General features: G+C 39.4%; 1 protein-coding gene across 1 annotated transcript; it reads left to right on the top strand.

Annotated features, from left to right (window-relative positions):
- Positions 1 to 3,378: 3,378 nt before the first annotated feature.
- nsun2 (NOP2/Sun RNA methyltransferase 2) lies at positions 3,379 to 9,990 on the top strand. The gene is made up of 19 exons (XM_072447692.1): positions 3,379 to 3,626; positions 3,819 to 3,976; positions 4,116 to 4,220; positions 4,285 to 4,390; positions 4,530 to 4,601; positions 4,802 to 4,886; positions 4,956 to 5,148; positions 6,072 to 6,146; positions 6,254 to 6,384; positions 6,556 to 6,629; positions 6,712 to 6,842; positions 7,223 to 7,319; positions 7,385 to 7,569; positions 7,967 to 8,059; positions 8,152 to 8,287; positions 8,647 to 8,727; positions 9,016 to 9,154; positions 9,239 to 9,278; positions 9,366 to 9,990. Exons 1-19 carry the CDS (start codon positions 3,561 to 3,563, stop codon positions 9,658 to 9,660), a joined length of 2,262 nt encoding a protein of 753 aa, XP_072303793.1. The 5' UTR covers positions 3,379 to 3,560; the 3' UTR covers positions 9,661 to 9,990.
- Positions 9,991 to 19,544: the final 9,554 nt, after the last annotated feature.

Consider the following 19,544-nt stretch of genomic DNA (forward strand, 5'->3'; position numbering starts at 1 on the left):
CAGAAACACCAGCCGTGAAAAGAACTATATACATTTTTTGGGATTTCTTAGAGCTATTGAAGGCCCATTTTGGATAAGCATATGCAGAGAGGGCGTTCTCGATGTGTTTCATTCTTCCTTCTGAGCCTATGAGAGCTAATTGAGCTGTAATGTCCTAATCACTCTGCATCATGTGCAGCAGAGGACGGTTAAAATCAAAGACATCGGTGTGTGTAAGCTTCCTGAAAACATTTACCTGGAGTCGCCTGTCCTCAATCGAGGAAGGCATGTTGGGTCTCTTTGGCATCTTTGCGTGTGAGCTTAATGCTGGTCAACCAAATTGATCTGCTCTTTGAAAGCTTCCAGTTATAGATGGGCAACTTATCAAAATGTAGATCATACTCTGAATGTTGTTTTGAAGTAACGCAACATATTGATTATATAGTTATAGCCAAAAATGCTACAAAAAGAGCTGATTAAAAATAGAAATGAAAAAAGTTATGTGATATTAAGTTTACAGATATTTAACATTTGTACAATTAAATCTCAATGTATATGCTTAAAGATAAAATTCTGTTGGACTGGCGTAATATCCTCTTACTCTAGTTATTAGCCACTGGTGACCACTGATTTTGGGCGTTACTAAAACATTCTCTGGCCTGTGCCTTTGAAATCGTTAATTTTCTAAAATATTTCTTCTGTGAGTACAAAAACTAATCTTGTTCAGTAAATGAGAAGTTTTTAAAAATACTCTATGTCCAACACAGCCTCACTCATGAAGCTCATGTTGATAACTACAATAAGAGGAGACTACAATCACAGCACAAACACATGGCCTCTTGGAATCACCCACACCCGTCACATGATGACAACCAGATCATTTTACACATATTTCAACAGTGAGGGTCCTCAGATTTGCCCAAAACTAACAAAAACAAAGTTTTTGCCTTGCTCATGACTGAAATTGAGCATCCTTTAGCGTTGTCCTGTCCCTCTATATTATACTGTATACTGTCCTCACTAGCCCTAGACTCATAATGCAAGTGTCCACGCTGCGTCCCATGAATGTCCCAGACACACATAAAAAAAAAATATATAATCTCGTGTAATTTGTGGATTTTTAGAGCAACAATTGTATTTGAAAACAGTCAGAAACAAATTGTATTACTAATATAAGATATAACTGTTCACATGACATTTCCATAATATAACTACAGACATCTGATAATGTATGCAGTATGATGTACACATAGCCCTTGTCTGAAAAATCTAAATAGTAGTATCTAATGTAGATACAAGTTTTAGCATGGATTAATTTCTAGGTATTGATTTTTTATTTACCACCTACTAGTAAATGGATATTGATAATCTTTGTTCTTGATGTCTCTAGTGGTAAAAAAACTGCAGTTTGTGAGAGGGTTCTTGCAGACTGGTGCTGACCTCACTCTTCCTGAGAATAATGCTCAGATTCTCCAACAGGTACTGGCAGTTCTCTATTATGAAAAAGCCTGATATTAAAAATATTAACATATATTTTGTTTTTTACTTTAGCTGGATGCAGCGCTCAGACGTCGTGGATGGACTGGCTTCAAACTGACCTGGAGGATCAAACTAGTCAAACAGGACCATAAGCACAAGGACAAGCAACAGTGCAGCGACATCTAAAAAAATATATTACAAATGTTGTTACAAATTTAGTCTCTTATTTTTACCATCACTTTCCTTCTGAATGTATCTAACATGTGCCTTGTCTAGATGTATATGTTTTTGCAGTGCTCATGGCCGTAAACAGGATTTTGAAAATACGGAGGTCAAAATATATTTGGCAAAAACCCTTATTTAACTTTGTTGTCACATGGCCTAATGGCAACTAATCCAAATATTACAAGGCCTTACAAGAGAAGAACATGGCCATCTTTGCATCTTTTTGGTCCAGCACAGCAGCCACTGTAAACACATCTCTGTAGCTGCTCACATGCTGCCATTAAGCAGATGTGGATGAAGAGAATGGTGTGAGATAATTATGTTTAGTTTACTTTTAAACAATGTGACTAAAGCAGAACTAAAGCAGAACTTCTACTTGATCCCGCTGCCGTGCCCAGGCTTAGTCGTCTATAACAGTATCTACTGTCTAGTAAAGTTACCTTTTAAAAAGTTCCATAACAGGTTGTACTACAGACTTTAACCAGCACTCCCCTAAAGCAGAACTACAGACTTTGGAATCAGAATCTTTAATAATGGCCACACAAATAGTTAGGTGGAATTTACTTTTTGCATTGAAAAAGGAGCTCACATCAACTCAACTGTGTCGTCACAAACAGAATAAAATACAACAGCACAGGGCAGTCTTAGTAAGGTGTGCATTTAGGAGGTGCCGTGAGCTCAAAGGAGAAACTTAATAGCGCTGGTGTGCGCTGATGAAGCATTTCCAAAAGCCTCACAAATTTATGAAGCATTATGATGACATGATAACAAGAGTGTAACATCATGGGTTATAATGCAATATAATTTAAGCTAAAACCGTAGGGAAAGGTCTATATGGTTATTAAGTTTTTGCTAAATATTTGTTTTTACTATTACTACTATTTAATATTTCTTTCTACTTTTAATTACACTATCTATCTAACAAAGAAAATGAAATGCATATAGGCAAGTTTTGAATTACATCATGCAGTTGGGCAGGCCAGCTTACAGAGGTAAAGGTCCTACATTATGCTATTTTTCCATTTCAATAGTCATTGGGCATTGTTGATGATAATAAGCGTTTTGAAACATCCATGACATAACCGTAATAAAATATAACCCATAAAATTTCAATAGATCTGTGAGAAAGTGCTTGTATTAAACATTTTGTCTTGTTTGTTTTTAAATGTTTTATATGGACATCTTTGAGTTTGAAATAAAGCTTGACTGATTGATCTGATCGATTGATTGATTGAGCGGCGCAGGGCTTTAGTTCTTGAGTAGAATTACAGTCACAATATGGCTGCGGGGACTGGACGTCAAGTTACTGTAGGTTACCACAAAGATAGTTACTCTAGCTTTATTAAACTGTATATTGCACAGGCACCTACACAGTTATATGATAACTCAATACATACAAACAAAACCAATTAGAGTCCACCGTCTACAGACCGCAGGACCACAAAGGCATTTTAAAAAAAATATATATATTCAAAAGAGGGTCTAGTGCAATCTGGCCTCATGTAACACATTTTTATTGTTTACCTTTTTGTTAATCACATTCAATTGAACTAAAAAAAACACACTGTTTGATTATGACCATGGAAGATAATTGAATGGATTCATGATTACGACCCATGGATCTATAAAACCTAATATGAATGTACTTTCTTTCAGGCAGATTATTTTCATCCTTTGGGGTCCTTCCTCACGTGCGTCAGTCTCAGTGCATCCGTGGTCAGAGACGTGAATAGTAGCACATTGTAGAGACGGGAAAAAGCGGATTATTCTCAAACAAACTGAAACTCTTCTGTTTAGTTATTCACCAGTGCAGTCTCGTTGCTTCCAGCACCACGTTGTTCCGTCGGCTTTTTTCCAGAATAGTGTGTTACTCCAACATGGGCAAAAGAAGCAGGCAGCGACAGAAAAACCAGTCTGCTGGAAGAGACAGCAGGGACAACGCAGTAAGATGCACTTAGTTGTTGTTGATTGATGCTTCTTTTTTCTAAACCAAACTTCCGTTCAAACACTACATTTATTTTAGAAAGCTGTGGTGAATTTATTTATAAGCTGCGATACGTTCTGTCTTTGCATGAGGGAAAGGCTAATGGTACATTAAAATGAATCTATATAAATAGAACTTTTCTGTGTTTTAGGGTTGGGGCGCAGGTTATGCTGATATTGTCAAAGAAAACAAGCTTTTCGAGCATTATTACAAGGAACAAGGTCTAGTTCCTGATGGGGAGTTTGAGCAGTTTATGGAAGCCATGAGGGAGCCCCTTCCAGCAACCATCCGCATTACTGGATACAAGAGGTTTGTCACTTGTACTATTGAGCACATTACTGTTGAAGTTTAGGTCAACATTCACATTACTCAATTGGATTTTTATCCAGTATTGACAAATAATAGATTGGACGTAAGGTGTTTTATATCAAATGTAATTTCCTTACAGCCACGCCAAAGAGATCCTCCACTGTCTTAAAGACAAGTACTTTAAAGACATTCTGGACCTGGATATTGATGGACAGACAATTGAAGCTCCACAGCCTCTAAGTTGGTAAGACTTGTTATATGAAGCAAACGTCAGTCTGCAGCCAAGTTGAGCTTGTATTCTTCCCCAGGTATCCTGATGAGCAGGCCTGGCACACCAACATGAGCAGGAAAATCATTAGAAAGTCGCCGCTGTTGGAGAAGTTTCATCAGTTTTTAGTCAGTGAGACTGAGTCTGTGAGTAGAAGATTCCAGTGCCAAGAGCACATTTGTCTTTGCTTAATTATGTGTTGGTATTGTGATAAATAAATGATTGAATAAATCTCAGTTTGCATGTGAATCTTATAGAGAGTAAAAGTAATACTTGTGTTTGCAGGGTAACATCAGTAGACAAGAAGCAGTCAGTATGATTCCTCCTCTGCTCATGAAGATTGAATCACACCACAAGGTGAAAATAGTTCAGGTTTTATTTCTGTATTAGGAAGCTGAGCAAGACCAGAAAACATTCATCATCTTGTATACCTCATGCTCTTGCTAACTGATAAATTGGTGTTCTTATTAATGTTTGATTAATCAGTGCATTTCAGAATTAACATGTAAAGTCAAACCTCAATAAATGTACCGTAATCTAATTTCTGCTTTGTGAAGATTTTGGACATGTGTGCTGCTCCAGGGTCGAAAACCGCACAGCTCATCGAGATGCTTCACTCTGACATGGATGTGCCTTTTCCTGGTTAGAAACAATGAAAGCACAATCAAATGTATGCTGTAACATACAATATATGCTGTCTTTTATTCTCAGAGGGGTTTGTTATTGCGAATGACGTGGACAACAAGCGGTGCTACCTGCTTGTGCATCAGGCTAAGCGTCTCAACAGCCCCTGCATTATGGTGATCAACCACGATGCCTCATGTATTCCCACTCTGCACATTACCTCAGATGGAAAAAGAGACATCCTCTTCTATGACCGCATCTTGTGTGATGTGCCCTGCAGGTTTGTAGAGAGGAGGACTCAGCAATAGAGCTAGGGCATAATGGAAAGTAGAGGTGTGTAATTGAGAGAAATGTAGATAATATTGTCAAAGTTGTTTTGAAGATGTACAGAATTTGAATATCAAGTATATTGTTTTGTAAAAATGTTTTGAACTTTGAAATAATGGTATAGGGTGATATTCCTACTGTTTTGCTATCAATTTGGCTGACATTTCACATTTGTCTCTCAATTAAACCTCAACTTACATGTTTAAACACATTATTTACCACATTTCTGTTGGATTGACATGGTATCGTTTTCAGGATGCACCAAAAATATCTACCCATATTTTCCAGTCGCACCCTTTTTCGTAGTTTTGATCGGGGTGCGACTTATACTTATATTTATACTTATACTCCGGGGCGTCTTATACGTGATATTATTTGTTATTTTCACACTTGCAACCGCATTTCATACTCCAGTGCAACTTATATATGTTTTTTTTTGTTTCTTATCTCTTATGCGTTTTTTGACTGGTGCGATTTATAGTCCGGAAAATACGGTATATTAATTTTTGTCAACATCGCCCCAACCTGAATGGCAAGGCGCATCGTTTGTCTTCATCAATAAACCACAACTAGACTGTTTTTTGAAAGGGTTGGAAGATCATATTTGTATTAACCGTGTATGGTATATGGTTGTTGTCTCTGACTTTCTCCAGGCTCAGTGTTAAGCGACAAAGTTGTGTGGAGCAAAAATCTTAACCTGATAACAATTACAATTTGCAATCAATCTTGATTTGTAAAAGTGGTGTCTTATTGCCCCTTAAGCCAGACTTTGCTAAACATAACAAAATAAATGGTGCAGCTTGTAGAAAATGCACATGGAGAGTTGCGTTTTAGGGATGTAACCTAATGTGATTGCCTTGGTCTGTGGTCCTATAGCGGCGACGGCACTATGAGGAAGAATATTGATGTATGGAAGAAGTGGACCACAAGTAACAGCCTTCATCTTCATGGGTGAGTGAAGCAAGACCCGTCTTTGTATCGCCATCTCCATTTTTATTTACCGTGTTTGAGTTGTTGGTCACATAACAAAACCTCTTATCTGAAAATGGCTAAAAAAGGCTCCAGCTGCGTATTGCAGTCCGTGGGGTTGAACAGCTGGCAGTGGGAGGCAGGATGGTCTACTCCACCTGCTCTCTCAACCCCATAGAGGACGAGGCTGTTATTGCTGCACTGCTTGAAAAGAGTGAAGGTGAGGCTGATCACCAATGTTACGCAACAAAAACTGAATCAACCTAATCACAGTTGAAATTAGTTGGATAATTTTATTTATTAAACCAATTTATATTTTCTCAACATTGCTATTGTTTAACTTTTCTTTATTATTATTATTATTTCATAATTTTGCCGTCCACATTGCCAGGATCACTGGAGCTCGTGGATGCCTCGGCCGATCTTCCAGGTCTTAAGTGGATGCCTGGTGTCACTTCATGGAAGGTACTACTGAGTTACCGGTCAGAAGCAGCGCACTGCAGAATAGTTGTTACACCCATTTATACAACATATTGTTCTTGTGTAGCTGATGACTAAAGACGGGAAGTGGTTTTCAGACTGGTCTGAGGTTCCTACAAGTCGGCAAACACAGATCCGACCGACAATGTTCCCACCTAAAGAGCCTGAAGAGTTGGCCAACATGCATTTGGAGAGATGGTAACTTTTTTTCTTATCTGTGTGTAATCTTGCACAAATCTGGCATAACATTGTTAAACCAGTGACTGGGAGCAAAGGCTGGCCTGTGTGGACTGATCGAACAGAGAAACTAATGTAGATAAATCCACAAAAATAATAACAATCATAACTTCCATTTCATGTTTGAATGCAAATGTTTAAAGATATTTTCCATGTTTTTCTGCTTTTTTAAAAGCTTTGTTGTCCATTGTGCTTATATGGCTTTGACCAGTAGAGGGAGCCATTGATAAAGCTACGCTAACTTCATTGTCATGCCATTTTGTGGAAAAAACCTCTCTAGGTAGCAGTGTTCACAAACGTCTAAACCAAATACATTAATGTTTGTATGTTTGTGTCGACAGTATGAGGATTCTGCCTCATCATCAGAACACAGGGGGCTTCTTTGTGGCTGTGCTGTTAAAGAAAGCGCCAATGCCATGGAACAAAAGATTCCCTAAGGTGATTTATCAGAAAGACAATATTAATACAAACTAGACCTCTGAACATCTCTCTGTGATATTCAGGTGAGGAAGGAGGTCTCCACAGTCCCATCCGCCTCCCCAGACCTGGATAATGTCCCTGAGAGCTCTGTGGGTGACGGGGAGAGCGGCTGTGCAGAGACCACAGGGGACGCACCAGCAGAAGAGGCACCCAAAGGAGGAGCTGCAGCGGCCCAGGAGACCGATGCTAAACAAGATGGAGTGTGTGGGTGAGTCATGCCAGTCTGCCGGCTCTTTCTGGAGCCATAATAAATAAACAAATGACATTAAGGACTCTGAGCCGCGCTCACTCAATTTAATTTTCTTATTGATTGTTTGCAATAGTGGATTAATCAATTTGGCATTGAAACAACATATCCTGCATTTCTTTACGGTAGAAGCAAAATATGAAATACTGTTTGCAGTATAATGGGTAGGGTTTTGTATGTCATATGGTTTTATACTACACACGCTTCATGTATTGATGCTGTACTGAACATCTACTTGAAGTCGCAGCATAAATTTACTCAGTCTTCTTATAATGTTCATAAAAATAAATTATACTTTATAAACTGCATGCAAAGTTTGCATTGCTTGCCTTTTTATATTTTAGTAAATGTTTTCCAGACCTCCACCAAACAAGAGGATGAAGCTTTTTGGATACAAGGAAGACCCCTTTGTGTTTCTAACAGAAGAGGACCCAGTGTTTACCACCATACAGTAAGGGATTAAAACACAGAGAAATGCACGTTAAATATCAGTATGGATATTTTACATTGATTAAGCATGTGTTTGTCTTGTTGTTTTCCTAGATCTTTTTATGACCTATCCCCAGACTTTCCCAAATTGAATGTTTTAACCAGGACTCACGAAGGCAAAAAGAGACACTTGTACATGGTGTCCAAGGAGCTGCGCAATGTGCTCCTCAACAACAGTGAGCGCATGAAGGTGTGTCGCATGCTTTGTTTTCAATGTCGCTAGTATTCTAATTTAGTTTCATGTACGTACACAAAAGCACAGTCTAGACAAACTAAATATCAATCTAGTTTGCAATATGTCCATGTTGTGGCCATCAGAGAGAGGAGCTCACACATGGGACTTGCCTCTCCTAAATCCCAGCAGCCCTCCACCTTGTAGCACCTGCACAGTTGGTCCTGTGTCTGTGTTGACTTTGAGTTTTGCGTGTGCATAGGACTAGTGCACATATGTGATTTGGATGATTGGAATTATTTATTGGAACAAGTTATTGGATCATAACTAGTTCAAATGACCTCAACCTTATTATTTTTTTTTCTTCTTTCTTTAAGGTAATAAATACAGGAGTGAAGGTGTGGTCTCGCAACAGTGATGGAGAAGAGTTTGGCTGTGCTTTTAGACTAGCCCAGGAGGTAACACGTTTCATTGATAATGTGCATTTATATTTAACTTGCATACGTCTTGTCAATCTAGCATTATGGCCCAGCTCTGACCCTTGACCCTTGTGTTGTATTAAGGAGCAAAGTCTAGGTGCAAACAGGAATTATGTTAAATGTATATTGTCTGTGTATGTAATAACCCCTGCTCTCATTCAGACGGATTACAAAACAGATCAATTGTTAGTTTCTCTGCTTGTGTGGTTGTAGAGAAACACTGTTTGATTAGTTTGCTGCTGTCGCCTGAGTGTGTTCTGTCTGAAGGGAATCTACACGCTGCAGCCTTACATTCGCTCCAGGATGATCACAGTGAGTGTGGAGGACATCAAAGTCTTACTCACACAAGAGAACCCCTACCTCAGCAAACTACAAGAGGATGCTCATGCTCAGGCCAAGAGGATTGGTATGTTCTTTAATACTTTGTCATCTTTGAGGTTATTGTCAAAGCTTATGAGGAGTGCATTATGTAAATTATTTTTATTCACAGGAATGGGTAGCATTGTGCTGAAGTATATTCCAAACCTAAAGTAAGTTTTTTTCTTTTCCTATCAATGTATATATTCAAGTAACTTTGTTGTTTTAATGTCTGACTCTGGGTTCTTTATTTTTGTCAGTAACCCCGCAGAGCCACAGTGCCCTATCCAGCTGTGTGGCTGGAGAGGAAAGACATCAATCCGAGCTTTTGTACCTCGCAATGAGAGACTCCATTACCTTCGCATGTTAGGGGTCGAGGTGTTCCGGGAAAAACAGGGCCTGGGGCACAAAAACAGCGAAGGAGAAAAGGAAGGGAAGGGACAGGAGGATAAGCAGGGGGAGGAAGAGACTGGGGAAGAGCTGAAGTCAAAAGACGGCAATGGAGATGAAGCATCAGAACCAAAGTCTGAAAATGGTGACCAAGTGAAAAGCTGAGGATGTTCAGACCATTGTGAAAGGACAGTGTGGGGGGGGCTTACTTTGTCCAATACCATTTTGTGTGGGAATAGATGCATATTTGCATCTACACTGAGACCTCCGTCTTTGACTTAAATACACTCCTGTGGGAGTTTATTTTGACTAGGAACCAACTGTTTTGTCGAAGTTGAGGCAAGTTTTATGAATACAGATACATTTTTTAACATTAGTCCACTATTTGAGTGGCATTAGTTTTCTTTATGAGCTTGTGTGGAAAGGGTCCACAGTCATGTTTTCTATTGCGCCACAGCAAATGTCCACAGTTTATTAAAGTGAGAACAGACCCTGCTTCATGAGTCAAATTTGTGGACTTCGTCCTACGCATTTTGTCAACACTTCTGACTAAAATTGCATTACATTTTCACTGTACCCTTTCGGTGGTTGCCAGGGCAGCCAACCTGAGCGAAATGGACAGACATTTGTTTATTACCCAGTCCAGCTGCCATGACACCTGGTGTCATGACGACCAGCCTCCTCGCCTCTCAAATAGGACCGAGGTACTATTTTCTGAACCTCACAACATCCTCCTCATCTTTCTTGTTATTCTGCTCTCCTCTGTTTGATCCGTGACCCCAAAGCAGAGCTCCCGCTGTCCCAGAGTAGTAGCTGTCATGTCAATTCCCTCAGCTGTGGATGGGCTACATATGGTGTCAAGTGTGCGCAGAGCCATGGAACTAGACAAGAGCAACTTGCATAGACAAGTGTTTGTAATTCAAGCTTTTCAGACCTCTTAAATGTTGATTGTGCGTTCAGAGTGTGTGAGTGGAATTGATAAACCGCTTTGAAAAGAAAGTGTGAAAAATGTGTGCAAGAAAAGCTGAAACTCCAGCAATCTTTTTTTTGGTTGGGCCAGTCAAGGATGAACAACACGGGAAAAGCACTTCAATGTTTTCGATAAAAGCCTCGAGAGGATGAAGGTGGGCGGGAAGGCGATGAATAAATTGAATTGAACAGATAAAGAAAGGTTTGGTGATAAGGCGTAGAGTTCTTTGTGACTCATTGATCCAACTGTGCAATTGGAAGTGCACTTCACACTCGGCACAGGCTTTTGTGTTGGATGTGCTGCTTCGTCACAATGTTCTTTTGCCTTCAGCTTGCAACATTTACGAGCACATCTGCTAATGGGAAGTCGGAACGAGGGCCCATACATCCTATTTAATTTTATTTACAACTTGTTTCTCCTTCAGACTACGCCATAGATCTCCCGTACCTCATTTTTCTTAATCTACAATGCCACTTTTAAAAGCAAGATTCTGAAATGTTCTCAAACTGTCATAACGGTTTAAGTCATGCCTTTTGAATTTTCATCATAAACACTTTTGTTTCTTGGATTGCAAGCTCATAACCTTTCATGATTGTCGGGGCAGAGCAGACATTTCATCAGATTTCTTTTGCTTCGGGAGGATGATGTTAATTAAGATCACATTGTTTGTAAAATGAGTATATTGCTGCAGTTTTCTTTTTTTTTTCTCAGGGTTGTGGATTGAATCATTTCCAAGCTAACAATCAATCTTTCAGGTATAACTTTTCTGACAAACATGTAGTTGTCACAGTTGATGTATACCCTGGTGAATCAGGGAAACCCAAGCATTTTAGTCACTGCCAAATTGCGATTACCATAAAGTTTTCAAAATTCTGTCGCTTTTGTTTTGCTTTATGGTCTATATTTCCTTTAGATAAGATAAGATAATCCTTTATTATGAAGCCATTGTAAACATCTTCCATTATATGAAATGAATTGAATTGCCAGACTGCATCTTAATCCCATGCACAGTTATTATAAGCGCATCTTACGTCACACCTTTATGTCCACTTGTATATCTTATCTTAACTTATCCACTCAGTGTTTCTCCTCCTCGTGCTCTCAGAAGTGATGCTCTGTGGTGTGCCTAGTCTGGTGGACATGCATACATGTTTGGGATTATGTAATCAAACTCTTACGCAATGCTATATGAGAGGACATTGTGCAGAGCGGGATGGAGTGAGGGAGTGGAGCAGGGGGAGGTGGTGGTGGTTCATGTTTGGATTAAACCAGATCCCACACAGCTCAACACACACAGCCCTTTAGAAATCCACAGCTAAATCTCTGCTGCCAGAGGCCAGAGCTGTCTTATCTGACGGCGTTATTGTGCGAAAGATTGTGATCGTGTGACTTGTAGAGCGGTTTTATGGCCATATGACGCCAACTAAAATACTGACCTTATCTTTTATTGTTATCTTTTATTGTTGCGCTTGTGTTGATCCCTTTTCCCCTTGCTGCAGAAATATTGTTGGTGCATAACTGATTTGGTTGAAGGGCGTGTTAAGTAAAATAGACTTTCATAAGATTTCGGATATGTTATAACTGTTCCCTCACCATTTGTTTACTCGGAATTGTAATTCAATTGATTTGTGGGTTTTTGAGTGATGCTGCATTGTTTCCGCTTTCAAGGTTTGGGAGCTCAGAGAATTCCTGTTTTCACCTACCCCCATCCTCACTAGCGCTGTAGTTGACCAAAGACCTGCCAATCGATTAAGAGTTGGAAAAAAGGCAGTGTGGCAAAAGTATCTGTATGTATTTGACCCAAACTGCACTCACAGTACTAAACCTACACAGGAGTTTATGCCAAAACAAGTTTTTATACAGAAATGTATAAGGAAACATGGTGTTTATTTGTATGAAAAAGAAGATTCACTCTGACTCACATATTTACCAAACTCACTCCACGTCTTCTCCTTTTTGTTGTTGTTCCACATAAATCCTTATAATCTAAATCAAATAATTCATTGACCAATACAAATCCTACAATACAATCCTGCGACCTGTATGGGCTGATGGACCTTTCTCTATCACTATGAAAATGTTGTTGTATACCAATATTTCGGCAATGAACAAAGTGTGAAGTATGTTTATGATCGATGTATTTTATAGTTTAATACCCAGGGGGAGCATCTGTCATCTTTAAAGCAGAATCAAGGTGTAAAACTAAATCTAGACGATAATAGGGTGCCACTGGGCTCTTCTAAACTACTATTCAAATGAGCAGGGGGAAAAAAAACGTTTAGAACACTATTTTATACATCATTAATAGCACATTTGGCCTTGCAGATAATGTTTGGATCAAGAACTCCAGGACGTTTACGAGAGTACACCACTACTAATTCCCCAATCATAAAACCAGACTAACCCAAAGCAAATCAGACAACTTACCAAGGCTAAACAGCACTCAAAAGGTATATTTACTAGGTATTTTTCCATTTAATACTTGCTTAACAAAATCTTAAAATGTGTGATGTGGCCTTTTTTTTTTATAGATGAAATACAAATACACTTTTCCAGAGTTCCCAGATATAACTAGAGAGCCGCAGTTTGAGAAGCCTTGTGTTAAAAAACCATGAGGAGTGCAGGTGAGCGCACTCTCCCTCCTGCACCAGGCCTCTTCAGCCCTCTCCATCTGGGTGTAATCAACAGCTGCTCGCCACTGGCACAGCACATGTATCTGCACAGACAGGACTGGCACAAGAGGACTCATCTTTTGAAACATGCATAATCAAAAGTGCATTAAAAAAACAACAAAAACTGCAACTGAATAAACATCACTAATATAAATGTTTGCTCTGACGGTGCATCTACAGTGCAGCGCTTCAAGGCAGACAAATCGTGTCTAGCTGCAGGAAAAACCCATCCAGATGTAGAGTAATTAACAAGCAAACTCCCAATAGTCTGGAATTCAAACCTGAAACCTTCTGGCTGTGAGGTAAGAAGAGTACTCATCATTAAGGCACTGTGCCAGCCATAATCACAGTATTGTAGCTGAGTAATATGCAAAAAATAAATAATCATAGCTATTAGCTGCTGGTTTAGATGATGATCCACAAGGTGTCGCAATACAAAACAATGATTAATGACAAAGGGCAAATAGAAAAGTGGTGTGCAATTAGGAGCGGACACTATTGACTGTCTTATTAGTAGTAAAGTGAAATTAAATTAGAAAAGGAAGACTCCAAATGTGTTAAAACGTCTTCAAACATATGAGCTGACATTTAATTCTAAGACCTATGAGTAATGCTTGTGCATGTCTAAATATCACATCACTTTTTGTCCATTTTGATCCACACTTTCTAACAAAAATGATCTGCAAAATGTGAATATCGAGTACATCCTCAAAACGACATTTACAATATTATCTAGCATTCTATATATAGCCCTCGTCTGGAATGAAACTGATTGTTAAAAATGTGTTGAATATGTTAGAATTTGAATCGTCACATTTTCTTAAACGTGCTTAATTCATTGGTTATTGCTCCATATTTCTTGCTCTAATGCAGTTACACCGGAGACTTGGCGGTGACACACAGATGCCATCTCTGACTGCAGGGGTCAGAAGAGGTCACTGCACACAGTCCATCACTGATGTGCCGCACGCTGCACAGATTTACATCCAGCACTCAGAGAAACGTGGGCCACTTTTTCACAGTGACAGTTTGAGGTTAGGTCTGTACCGGCACGACCCTGTGTCTGTAAGCACGGTTACACAGTCCGTGTTACTCTATTCTGTAACCGTAGACAATAAATGACATCTGCTGTTGGTCAAATGCATGAAGACACGTGAAATATGGCACTCTGAAGTTTATACAAAGACCACAGAAGCAGAATGTGGACGTGAAAGGAGTGCAAAAATAACCTAGTGAGATGAGTTTGCAGAAAATTGCTTATTTATTTGCTGCAGGAATGACACCGGATGCCCTCCCACTCTCCATCTTTCCGGCCTTTAGAGTGGTGATGTGTGATAAAATGTGAATATATGATTATATTTCTGTGATGTATTTTATCTGCATAATAGTGATATTTTATCTGCATCATTAGTCTAAGAGAAGAACGGGTGTGTGACAAACTGCATTTGTTTGTGAAGGTATCGTAAAGATGGGCCAAAGGATGTTTACCCTAGGGGGGTGATAACCCAGAGGAGTCTGGGTAATGTTTACCCAAGGCTTGATCTCTACGGAAAAATACCAAGTGCCTTGATGTGAGGCTGACCAATGAGAAATGTGACCCGCCTATTCCAGAATATCTAATAAAACCAACCAGCATGGGAAAAAACGGTGTGAGACGCAGGAGGATCAGCCAGGCTCCTTACAACGGCCTGGCTGACACAGTCCCCGCGTTTTCTCCCATGCATGCCACACAAATGTCTGATGTTTCTGTGTCGTTTCATATTCTAGGTTGAATTGTGTTCTCGATGTGTTACGGAATAGCATCGGTGTAATGTCTCATCCCAGGACATGATGTCAAATTTTTGTGTTAAAGATATTGTAAGAAAAAACACAGTTGAACGATTATTCACGATTACTGCAAAACACGAGTGAAATCTTGTTTTAACATGTCCTTGTTTTAACAATTCCTCGTTTTTGACCAGCTTCATGAAATTGAACTGTCTGAATGATAAAATAAAGGAAATAAGTAGATTTTTTTTTTTTTTTTGCTCAATAATACTAAAACACTTAATTTTGCTTCTAAAATAGTTACGATTATTATTTTTTAGTTCTTACGAATAAAACTCCACACAGTCTATCTGCAAATTGAAGTGCATCAGCCCGTACGTGGGAGTCGGATCTCTCTTTCACAATGGAATGCCTGTAGATATGGCGCTTTCACAATGGAAAGCACCATATCTACAGCGATAGCGATGATGAACTTGGATGTGAAGCCGGTGCAGTAACTATAGCAAGTGGAACTATATAATACAGTCCAACATTCAAGGTGTATAGCTGTATCTAATGTGGACTAAGGGTGTTTTGAAGCATGATTCTGTTTTCAGGGACCACCAAACCTACAGAGAGAAAACATGCTTTACAAAAACAAATCGATCAGATAAAAGTTTGTGATTTGCAGCACAGATTAGAGCGGTTAGCACTTACTGTAAGCCTCAAAGAAGGTGTGGAGCTGACATATTCTGCCTGTGTCTGCATGCGTTTCCCAACACTAAAATATCCAGTATATAATAAGGTTCTATCTTGGTTAAATACATAAAATAAACACGAAAGTTTAGATTGTAATGATGGCCTGAGGGAGAAAAGGGCATTGCTCCCATGGGCGATTGTTATATGTGGTAATAATGTTGCCACAGCGTTGCTACCTGTAATGTAGAACAGAACAAACCAACTTTTTCAGCTTTTTTCTGGCCTGAAGGCTTTATTTCATGGGAACAATGTGAAATGAGGAAAGAGATGGTAGAGACATTCGGCAAAGTGTTGAGGCTGGTAAGCAAACCCACGACGCAAAGAACAGCCACATCACTGCATCACCAGTGAGACTTTCTTCTGTTTGTATTTCTTAATTCTCATTATTTCTGTTTCTAATACATCAGCCTGGAAGAAAAAAATAAATATTTGTTTCACAGAACAATTTTTATTACCGGTATTATTTTTTTAAGTAATAAAAGTCAAATATTCAGGCTTTACCATTGAAAACATACATCTCTTGCGTGAACATCTAAGGTTGTTTGAGCAGATGCATGTGGGCAGACCAGAAGAAAACGTTTTTTATTTCAGTTTCTCTATCAAATTACTTTAATCTTGAGTATTTCCACAAACAAATCCCTGCGAACTTCAATGTATTCACTTTTGTCCTAAACTCCCTTTTCTCCCACTCAACCTTTTGATCACAAAGCGCAACAAAGTTTACAGTGGATCCTTGTCGTGGAGCTGAGATATGGGTCATAAGTTAGCATTTCCTTCTGGAGGTTCTGGAACACAGCGCATCAATAGTAAGCCTGCGTGAGTGTGTGCAGAATCGACCAGCGGCTGCAGCCTTGTCATGAGGATTACTCATTAGTCACAGCGAGACGCAACAGAGGAGCGAGAGCGATGAGCTGGCCTCGACAAAGCAACCTTTACAAACTTGCCTCATTATTTCTATACGTTTGGCTGCAATCTGTTATTTTTGATTTGTTGTATTTTTGTCGTATAGTTTGACTGGATATGTGTTCGCTTAAAGGTATCGGTAACTTTACTTTTGTGGCGTCTCCGTGGACAGGACTCACGCTGCTCACAGACAGAATAAAAGGTATTTATTCTTTAGTCACCCATCATGAAACTCTACTCAAGGTGTGTATTGCTCTTTAAACACAAAACATTCATGCAGAGATACTCACAATATCCGTACTGGTCAGACAGATGCACTTAAATAAAGCTTCATGTGCCACAAACATCACCTTTAAAAACAGCCACGAGGCAAATCAAAGCCACGTCTTTTCTGAAGCAGAGTTGGTCTAAAAAACAGTATAAAACAGCCACCGATTCGCTCATTCTTATTATAGTCCCATTATACCTTTCTCACTGTTGTAGCTTTATAAACCTCTGGGCACAGACGAACACTCCTGCTAACGCCACAGGTCTTCATCACCTCGTCTGGATCCATTGCACACAAACTAACTCACAATGTGATTAAATGGCTGCCCGTATTTCTAACTAACTTCTATTTATTAGAAACATGAACATAGCCTTAGCTACAAACAATGACCTCTTGCTAAAAGCTAGTTATTTCTAAGGCACTTGAAACGTTGCCGTTGTTGTTGTCATCCTGATCCTGTTGCACTTGCACTGCTCACGGGAGCAAAAGCTGTTGATGTTTCTGGTTCTACGTGGTTTTCCCATGGTTTTATTCTGCAGTGTGCAAAACCAAATGTGAACGGGCCTTGGAACAGGTAAGAGACAGTGCCGCCAAGATTCCTGGCCTGCAGTACTGCTCAGTGGCCTGTAGAGGCCCCTAAAAACGGTGTGACCTCAGGCCAAGCTTCAGCAGCAGAAGTGAGGGGAAAACAAGCTTATATAGATATATATTTCTGAGCCATTTAAATATAGTTCGGACACAGTAATTTTATATTTTATTGGTCAATTAATGCTTGCCTTGATTGCCCAGACCGCACGCCACTGGAGAATTAGAAAAAAAGAACTTAGTAAAGAATAGCATGAAGCAGACTGTGGTTATGAGAGAGAAGGAATAATACACACTTGACTTTACATAAAAAGTGAATTCAGGGCTGAGCTGGCGTTTTGTTGTCCAGGGTTGACTCATGATAAGTTCTGACGCACTTCTCCACCCTGAGGTACGAAGCAGGAGGAAATGAAAGCCAATTCAAAGCATAATCTGAAATGTATTTAAAGTGCATATATAAAGTTAGACTACACTTTCTCTAGAACATGTTTGTATTCAAGATTTGACTTAAGTGTTTCCCCAGTTTGACAATTTTGGTGACATTTATAATTGTACCTCCTGGTTGGACATGAGCAGCAGCTGTGACATAGGTAGAGGTAGTTCCACAACTGTTACCTAGCAACCATAATGTAAACAAGGGCCAAAATTCTCATAAATTACATGAGATGATTGACATGATTTAACAAATAATAATGATGCCTGATAATACATTTAGTTTGTTAAATGATTGTTTAAACTGATTCAAACGTCTGCTGGTTGTGTGTAAATTGTATCAGAATGTTTGAGGATTCTGAATTCTTCTTTGATTTTTAAAAATGTCTACACAATCTGCAAAATGAGTGATTTACCACAGGTTCACACCAAACAAAGCCATAATTTAAAAATGTAATTTACAAAAGGAATTAGTCTAAAATTATGACTAAATGATTCAGAAGGATTTTGATTACCTGTCTGGAATACAAAATGTAGAAAAATATATTGAAAGTTATTTTTCTGTTTGTCTTTTACAATGAGTTGCATTCAGGACCTTGGAGAATGTGATAATGCAAGTGGAACGCAATGTCCAAAATTGATTCACAATTGGTTTACACTTCTCATTCATTTCTCATATGTCTCAACTAATACGTTTGAAGACACATTTCTGATTGACATTATCAGGATTTCCCCAAAAGTGATTGATACATTTATTTTTATCAATAATGTTCACACCTAATTTCATGTCCAGAGACATTAAACCATAACCATTTCCTGTCCGACAGAAAGTAAAATCTACTTTAGACCTATGACCTGCCCATCTAAACATTAAAACTATGTGCATTCTGGGATGTTCTGATGTCACATGAACACAACCCACTGAACATTATCTCTTCCTTTGCAGTGTTTCGTCGACAGCATCATGTAAACGAAGACTATACCCTGTAAAAGTCCATCTCTTTGTTTGGAAGATCTGTCCTCTCCACAAGTTAACCCCCTGTGCGCTGGAGGAAGCAGACGGGGCAGTAACGTAAGGTGTAAGAGTGCAGGAGCGACGGATCAACGAGTGTCAGAGAGTTAGAGAGTTGGAAGCGGGGGCGGTGGAGCAGGAGGGGATGTGGGGGAGGAGGGGGGGGCGTACAAGGCTTTATTTAGTGCATGCCTGCAGGTGTTGCCTAGTAACAGAAAGGAAACAGATCGGATGGGAAGGGAAGAAGTGTGTTTTATCAGACCGTTCCGTTCTCTCCTCGCGGTTTCCCCACCATCTTTGCCTTTTTCAAAAACACCTTATTAACCAGATCCCACAGACACTAAGCTTGAGTTAACACGGGCACACGCACTTTAAAGGTGGGGGGCTCATTAGTAGTCTACATGGCTGTTCTCCTCCTGTCAGAAAGGCAAGGCAAAGTGAAATCAGGCCGCTAATGCTAAGGTTGTAGAAGAAGAAGCTGTTGAAGTGAGAAAAATGGCCTTACAATTTTGATGTTGTCCCTCTGTGAATGTCTGAGGGAGCCAACGCTAAAGGAGGTGCCTATGTATGTGTTACTGTATGTTGAGTAAATGTGTAGCAGAGGGATTTGTTTGGTGGGATTGTCCCTGTGACAAATACTTATCATAGTTTTGCATCAGTAAAGTTGCAGTTTGTGAAGAAAACGTGACATATAATAGTTGA

The sequence above is a fragment of the Eucyclogobius newberryi genome, unplaced genomic scaffold (assembly GCF_026437365.1).
Source record: "Eucyclogobius newberryi isolate DKJ021-1_F unplaced genomic scaffold, fEucNew1.0.hap1 SCAF_16, whole genome shotgun sequence".
NCBI classification, from domain to species: Eukaryota; Metazoa; Chordata; class Actinopteri; order Gobiiformes; family Gobiidae; genus Eucyclogobius; species Eucyclogobius newberryi.

What these genes read in the sequence shown, in the direction of transcription:
- nsun2 (XM_072447692.1), top strand. Translation starts at nt 3,561, where the DNA reads ATGGGCAAAAGAAGCAGGCAGCGACAGAAAAACCAGTCTGCTGGAAGA. An exon ending in GCTCCACAGCCTCTAAGTTG is followed by an intron (nt 4,221 to 4,284) that starts GTAAGACTTGTT and finishes ATTCTTCCCCAG; the next exon opens with GTATCCTGATGAGCAGGCCT. An exon ending in ACAACAGTGAGCGCATGAAG is followed by an intron (nt 8,288 to 8,646) that starts GTGTGTCGCATG and finishes TCTTTCTTTAAG; the next exon opens with GTAATAAATACAGGAGTGAA.